Consider the following 8,100-nt stretch of genomic DNA (forward strand, 5'->3'; position numbering starts at 1 on the left):
CTGCACCAGGCTGCATGAGAGGGGGGGAGTCCTCGAGGAAAGGGCTGTGTTGTCCTTCAGCAGGTGTAGTGGGAGTTTGGCTGGATGTGGTCTGGATCTGGAGAGGCGGGCACAGGGGGTTGTGTGGAGTTCAGTCTGGCTTGTAGACTGAGCCTGTCCCTGTCCTGTCGCTCTTCTCTCAGAGTAGCCAACTCAGTTCTGCAGTTGTCTCTGTCCTTCCTAAGTTCCTTCACCTCCTCACTGAGATGATCCAGCTGTCTTCTCTGACGAGCTAGTTCTTGTTGAAACTCTCTCAGCTGTGAGTTGACACTGTCCTGTTCTTTCTTGGCCTGGAAGTCACTGACAGTAGGAGAGGTGGGCTGCTGTTGGTCCAGCTGCTCTCTGATCTGTACCAGTTCTATTTCCATCTGGGAGAAGTGTTCTCTCATGATGTCCAGGACCTCAGAGTGCTGTAGCAGGAGAGGATCAGTGTCAGCATCTGCAGGCTGTCTGTCTGGAGCAGGGACAGAACAGGACGGTTTGACTCCCAGGGTTGGAGCGATGCTTGCGAGGACCTCCTTCTCCTTCTCAGCTCTCAGTCTCATAGCAGGAAAGTCGAGCTCAAACTGTCTCAGGTCGCCTTGTATCATGGCAGTTCCATTTTTGAACAGGTTTACTGTTATTCTGCTGGTGTCAGTCATTTTCTTCCAGTACACTTATTTTCCATCCATTACAAATGCCTGCTCTCTTTATTGCTGGGTAATGAGAGCTGAACACATTCAGCCAGGCACATGGTTCATCAGACCAGAAGATTAAATTGCATAATCTTCCATCTTTGTAGTGGTCCAGGAACAGGATTTCTGGTCTTTCTCGAAGTAATGTTTGTTTATATATACAGCTGATAGCTGGGGGGTAGTCAATGGTTTCAGAGTGTGGAGACATCATGAAACAGTTGTTAATCTTCAAGCTTCTGTGTTTAAAACAGCACTACTGCTGTTTGATGCCGTTGCTAGGTAACCACAGTCCAGTGTTAGCTTGTTAGCTATTAGCTTGAGTGTTTCAGTTGGGACTTGTTTTATGGTAATAAATGCAAAAACTTACTGATTTCAGTGTCCAGTAGTTTGCTATAACTTGCTTGAGTCCCTCTATCCTCTTCTTGTTTGTTTTTGTTCTCTCCTTGTTTGTTTCTCTTCAGTTTGATGCTGTTTCTGAGCTCAGTTTTCTGAGCTCCTTCTTCAAACTGTATCTCTTTTCCTTCTTTCTCTTTCTTTCTACTTCTTTTTCCTCTTTTTCTCTCCTCTGGCGTGTTGTGGTCACTTCTTTTGCATTTTCCTCATAAAAAGTCAATGTTTATCCAATTTTTGGACCGAAAACAAGCGTTTTGTTTAGCAGCAAGTCTTAAATATGACTTCTCAACAACAACGGAATTCGGAAGTCTCTCTCTCTCTCTCTCTCTCTCTCTCCTCCTCACCCCTAACCGGTCGAGGTAGATTTCCGCCCACCCTGAGCCATGGTTCTGCTCGAGGTTTCTGCCTCTTAAAAGGATGTTTGTCCTTGCCTCTGTTGCCTAGTGCTTGTTCTTGGTGGGTAAATAATAGCACAGAGTACAGTCTAGATCTGCTCTTTTAAGATAAGTGTTATGAGATAGCTGTTGTTGTGATTTGGCGCTATATAAATAAAACTGAATTGAACTGAACCATCTTATAGCAAAAATGAGTGATCTGATCCTGGATTACTACAACAACTACAGGTTGAGAGCGCCAGCAAGGACAAAAACATCAAAATAGCACAGACTGGAGTTGGGAATCATCACACGGTGCACCATTTGTGTAATGCTGTTTGAACTGGCTATGAACATGATATGTAGAAAATCAGATGAACCAGAGTGCAGAGGCCCCAAGTCCAGATCCGGGATTTAACAAACACCAATCCATACTTTCAACACAGTTCATTCTGTCATCCTGATCCTTTTGAAAGATTTTTCAGGTCAAGACAGAAACCCTTCAGTTTCCTGATAAAGTTATGAATTAACAGCTGTGGAGAGATTGTGATAAATACACAATGCAACAGTGCTCGTTAAGATGGCGCTGCTCAGGGCAGCCGTTGTATTTTGATGCTCTCCATTTGTTTTATTTACGTTTGTTAACTTTGCATTCTGCTGTGATACACGGAGCCCTTTCACCAGAGAAGAGCTCATAAACATCAGGGGAACAATGCCAAGGGATTTAATTCTGACTTTTCTTGGGTCATCAGTGGAATTATTGGACATTCTGGTCAAGGCTTCACTTTCCGCTGTTCATGCGGTGCGGTGCGGTTCATGAGGAGGGGGAGGAGGTCCAGTACGCTGGTGCGACTACGCCAAAGAGGACACCGCACGCCGCTACCGGGAATATTTCACAGAGATGTGGCTGTCTGGATCAATACCAGACTCCACGCTGCAGCTGGCTGGCTTCCAGGTCTACAGAGCGGACCGCGGCATGGAACTCTCTGGCAAAACAAAAGGTGGAGGTGTCTGTTTTTACATTAACAGTGGCCGGTGTAATGATGTGACAGTGATTCAGCAACACTGTTCTCATGACCTGGAATATTTATTGATACATTGTAAGCCATTCTACTCCCCCCGTGAGTTTGCTAGCTACTTTCTGCTCTGTGTTTACATTGCACCGCAGGCCAACGTGCAGGAGGCACAGCGCACGCTGGCCGATCAGATACTGTGGGTAGAGCAGACATTCCCGGACTCCTTAGTTATTGTTCTTGGTGACTTTGACAAAGGAAACCTCAGCCATGAACTTCCCAAATACGGACAGTTCATAAAGTGTCCAACCAGAGAGGGGAACCCTCGAGCTCCACTGGGACACTCTGACCACGCCATGGTTCACTTGATTCCTGCATACAGACAAAAACTAAAAATCAGTAAACCTGTGGTGAGGACATCAAAGCAGTGGACCAGTGAAGCTGTAGAGAACCTCCAGGCGTGCTTGGACTGCACTGACTGGGATGTTTTCAGGACTGCTACCAACAGTCTGGATGAGTATACAGAGGCGGTGACGTCCTACATTAGCTTCTGTAAAGACAGCTGCATTCCAACACGGACCAGGGTGAGTTATAACAATGACAAACCCTGGTTCACAGCTAAGCTCAGACAGCTGAGGTTGGATAAGGAAGAGGCGTTTAGGAGTGGTGACCAGGCCAGGTTTAAGGAGTCAAAGTACAGGTTTAGCAAGGCGGTGTGAGATGCTAAACAGCTGTACGCAGAGAGACTACAACACCAGTTCTCAAATAATGACTCTGCTTCTGTCTCGAGAGGCTTCAGACAGATCACCAGTTACAAACCTAAATCCCCCCAATCCATGAACGACTCACGCCTTGCCAACAGGTTAACCCAGTTTTACTGTTTTGAAAGACAATGGGACAGACCTGACATCCCCCGTCACACCACTGATCGGCTACAGTCCACCATCTCATCCCCCACTTCCTCCCCCTCTCTTACCATCCTGGAGAGGGATGTCAACAGACTGTTCAGGAGGCAGAAACCTCGCAAAGCAGCTAGACCGGATTCTGTCTCCACATCCACCCTGAAGGACTGCGCCAATCAGCTGTCTCCGGTGTTCACAGACATTTTTAACACCTCACTGGAGACATGCCATGTGCCAGCCTGCTTCAAAGTCTCCACCATCATCCCTGTCCCCAAAAAACCAAGGACCACTGGACTAAATGACTACAGACCCGTCGCACTGACATCTGTGTCGCCACCACTGTCAGTGACTCTCATGCCCCCCTCCCCAAACTCACACACACTCATACACTCTCCTGACCCCACACTTAGTTTGCTCGTACATAAACTACAGCAGAAATGGCACATTATATGAGTTATGGTTTTTTATGCATGAGTTTCTTCCTGCAGGCGGCTGCTGGATCCAGAAGATGAGCTGAGCGACATCCAGTCAAACTCTGTGCCATCAGAGGTTCGTGACTGGCTGGCTTCCACTTTTACCCGGCAGAGGGGACTGATGCACCGTAATGAAGACAAGCCACGCTTCCGTAGCATTGTCCATGCAGTGCAGGCTAGCATCTTTGTGGAGAGGTTTGGATTAGTCTGTCTTTGTTGGGTCTTGAATGATTAGGTTCACTTGGTGTAACAGTACTCTGACCCTTAGTAATGATTTAATCATGAATTAGTGTTTTCACATTAACATAGTTTCATTATATACTAATGAGTAATGACAAATAAGTATACCATTTTCAATTACAGTTGAAAGCATAGTAAAAATATGACAGGGTTTCATTAACATCCAGTGTTTCAGGAGAAATTCAGTTTGTCATTAAGAAGCAACTGCTGTGGAAGAAGCAACAGAAGGGCAGTGCAAACTTTTTGCAGTGCAAACCACTTACCCTTTGACCCTTTGGTAACCACCCATACAACCTGTTTTCCACCATATGACGAAGAGTCAAAATTCACATGGACACTAGACGTCACTCTTCAGTTAAAAATAAAAATAGGTCGTATCAGTTAGTTCAGGCTGCTGATTATGTCAGTATTCTTGGGACAACAGTCTTCCATTGCTACGTAATTTTTAAGTAAGGAGCATTTTATTCCACATTAACAGACTGGAGTCCTAGAACATGTCTATTTTATGTGTATGTTCAGAAAGATTTCCTATTTTGTTTGAGGGCGAAATGTAAGAGATGGTGTGTAGTCAAGGTCAAATATAGAAATGAAGGTGGTCATGGTGCAGAAGTATACAAAACAGATATAAAAAACTGATATAAATACAAATATACAATAACACACACACACACACACGCAGACACACATATCTTCTCTTTTTAAGTCATGGTGACACAAGCTAGACTCTCTGCCAACTGTGTAAGTTATTGTTAATGTAGAAATGGGAGAGAGGAGATGGTGGCCTGAACTTTCTTCATGGAACTTTTTTAGAGAGTTGGTAAATTTACGTTCCTATTCCAACATTTAAGAGAGAGAAAATTATTGATTTAAAGAAAACAGAACAGAAAGAAGTTGTTGTTCTCACCACCATGTCAGCATAGCATTCAGGATGTATTGGCTTGTTCTGACATTGTGTTATATCTCTGTGACAGGATGTACAGACGGACCTCCAACATGGCTGGCCTCAGTTATCCTCCAAATGTCATCACTGTGCTCAAGGTATTATTGTGTAGCTGTTTATTTTTGTATGGTGGAAATTTGTAATAGATTCAAATACAAATAGCACTAAGCAATAATTTTATCTCGTATGAATGTTTTAATTCAAGCCCATTTCAATAATTGATTGATTCATCCATCAATTATGGATAACTGCCGGAAGGTCAGGCTAAATCACAATAACTGCATTTCACTAGACCATGGGACGTATGTGTGCAAGTTTATTTAGAGCAATACCTCAGTGGATCGTCGTATCTTGATCTTCCTCCCTGTAGGGGTGCTTGAACTGGTGAGAAAGAACAAAGCAGCAATGACGCATGCCGGGTGGCAAGGTTGACATCTCTAGTTTGAATTCACCAGAGTGAGCTCCTCACAGGTGTGGGCAATGGAAGCCTGAGATGGGCTGACACTTAGGTTAGGATGCACTCTGGGTATTACAGATGGATGCAGTAAGAGCAGAGGTTGAACAGGGAGAGGTCCAAACTGGGGAATGGCAGAGTTAAGGTCAAAGACCTATTATTATTACTATTAATAGCAGTAGGGTGTGCTATGGCACCGAGATGCTAAAGGGCAGAAGAGAAAGTTATCACTTCTCTGAACCTATTATTTTAACTACTGAGTCATTAGAGTTGTTGCAATTATAAACCCCTGAAAAAAGAGTGAGTGTGTAGTATATTCTATTTATTTATATAATTATTATTTTGTTTATGTCTTTGAAGAAGCTACTATATGGAGGCATACACATATCAATAGGGTAACAATCATCTGCACAGCAGAATAAAAAAAACCCCAGTTCTTCTTTATTTCTGCATGTATTTTGACTGAAATGTCGGGCATTTTTGGGTTTTCTTATGTCTTATCTAAGATATACCTTTAACAAAATAGCAATGAACAGATGGACAGGTGGGTATGTTTATAATCATGTGCTAATGAAACTTGTTTGTATGTGTCTCTTCTAGCATGTGGACATGTGGTCCTTCGATGTGTTTGCACTGAATGATGCTAGTGGAGACCACGCTCTCAAATTTGTCTTCTATGAGCTGCTCACCAGATATGACTTGATCAATCGTTTCAAGGTATACCAATAAACTTCCATTGTTATTATCAGTCACATCAGATATGTGATTGTTTGTCATCATGTCTGCATCATTCCATTTTCAAAGACTCTTTACTGGGGTCACATGTGCCATGTCGCAAACTAGGTGGTAGGGCAGAGATGCTCACAAGTCTTTCAGCTAGAGTCCAAGTCAAGTCTCAAGTCTCTTGTGGTTATAATGAATGTTGTATCACCTGCTGCGTTCAAAGCAGGCTGCTTATAAAACTGCTTCACTATAAGGAATTCTCTAACTGTAACCTGTTTTTCACTTACAGAGCACAACCATGTAGCCTAAGATACAAAGCCTCTATAACTAATCACAGCTTATAAACTACTGTAAGTCAACACAACCCCCAGACTCTCAAACCAGTGTAACGTTATAGCCTAACTAAATAAAACTATAACGTTACACAATAAACCTGTAGCCTGTTTGCTGCCACCGTTAATAATTAATGCTGATGGCAGCCAGCGGGACGTAAAGGATTACATTAATCGACCACCACAAGTTTGGCGGCAAACAAACGCTTATTCATCTTATCCATCATATTACAGTCAAAGTTAAGTAGGTCGTAGAAGCAAGCTAACGTTAGATGGCCAATGCTGAGCTAAACATGTTTACTAACCTCAGGCTACTAACCTATTTTGCGTTCAGCGCTTCTTTGTTTGGGTCTTGTTGTATGAAGCTTTAAAGCCAAAGTTTATGATGAATGGCACAGCAGCTGCCGGTGTTTGTTGTCCTCTCTCACGTGTGGTCGCGCGCAGCAGATCCGTAGTACGTGTTACATAGGTAGGGTATAGGTAACGCAGGGAGTGGAATAAACCAAAGATTATGCTTTCCGCGTCCGCAAGTATGCGAGGGTCCGCTAGGGTCCACGAGGTCTCAAGTCTTTTGAGGATGAGTCTCAAGTCAATTCTGAAGTCACTGTGGGTGTGACTTAAGTGCGACTCGAGTCCATCTCTGGGATGTCCTAAAGTGTCCACTCAGGCAAATCATGTCAAGTACTCTGTGAATGGATGTTTTCTGATGTGCAGCTCCAATGAATACCAGTAAGACACTTTATATATAGTGATACTCTTTGTCAGGAACACACATATTTTTTATATATATTATATAGAGTATATGTAGCATCCTCAATCATTTTCATCATCCTTCTTACATTCTTAAAAACATCATGTTCATCACTTGGTAGCATAGCTCAGACTCTCAAGCAAAAAACATCACTATATGCTATTTGCAGGCCAGAGGCTTCGAATGCAGGCTATTGCGCTTAAGCACACTTTCTTGTCATACTTGGCATTATGTCTCTAAGTGTTAAAAGTAAAGATCATCTTTAATCATTGTAAATGTCTTTCTCAAATAACAGTACATAAAGCATATCCAGAACATTCACTCATCATCACTTTCAATATACTTCCTGTCAGAATAAAGAGCAAGAGTAAATTAAAGCTGCAAGCAGCGTTGGGCGGGCCCTCGCACTTGTAAGCGCGTCCGCGTGTGAGCCGGCCGAGTTGCATATTCTGGAGCTCTGCCGGTGCGGCTGTGAATTTGCTACGCGGTTATGACGCCGCATGAAGGTGTTATATGTCACTTCCTGTGTCCCCTATGTGGAGCTACATAGCACTTGCCGCTATGAATATAAATCGGTATTGGTGTGTAGATGTCTGCAGGGTGGGAGAGTTATCAAGCACGTAAAGTTTGTTTCAGATGTGAGCATGTACACTGAACAATAATGTACCCAAACAATAAAATAAATTCCTTTTATATTTCCCTGCCTTGTTGTTTATGTGTACATACAGAGGAAGAATGTGAGAACAGCACACATTTCATCGTTACTGTCTGTTAGAGCATGGGAGAACAGTG

General features: G+C 43.3%; 1 protein-coding gene across 1 annotated transcript in view; it reads left to right on the top strand.

The window, feature by feature from the left end:
* Positions 1-8,100, top strand: part of LOC123977486 (calcium/calmodulin-dependent 3',5'-cyclic nucleotide phosphodiesterase 1C-like) — an 85,635-nt gene that overhangs the window by 31,593 nt on the left and 45,942 nt on the right. Inside the window, exons 5-7 of the mRNA XM_046060205.1 lie at positions 3,884-4,063; positions 5,080-5,146; positions 6,103-6,219. Coding sequence (XP_045916161.1) covers positions 3,884-4,063; positions 5,080-5,146; positions 6,103-6,219 — 364 coding nt within the window. The remainder of the gene's footprint in view (positions 1-3,883; positions 4,064-5,079; positions 5,147-6,102; positions 6,220-8,100) is intronic.

This window comes from Micropterus dolomieu, linkage group LG01 (genome assembly GCF_021292245.1).
Source record: "Micropterus dolomieu isolate WLL.071019.BEF.003 ecotype Adirondacks linkage group LG01, ASM2129224v1, whole genome shotgun sequence".
Classification (NCBI taxonomy): Eukaryota; Metazoa; Chordata; class Actinopteri; order Centrarchiformes; family Centrarchidae; genus Micropterus; species Micropterus dolomieu.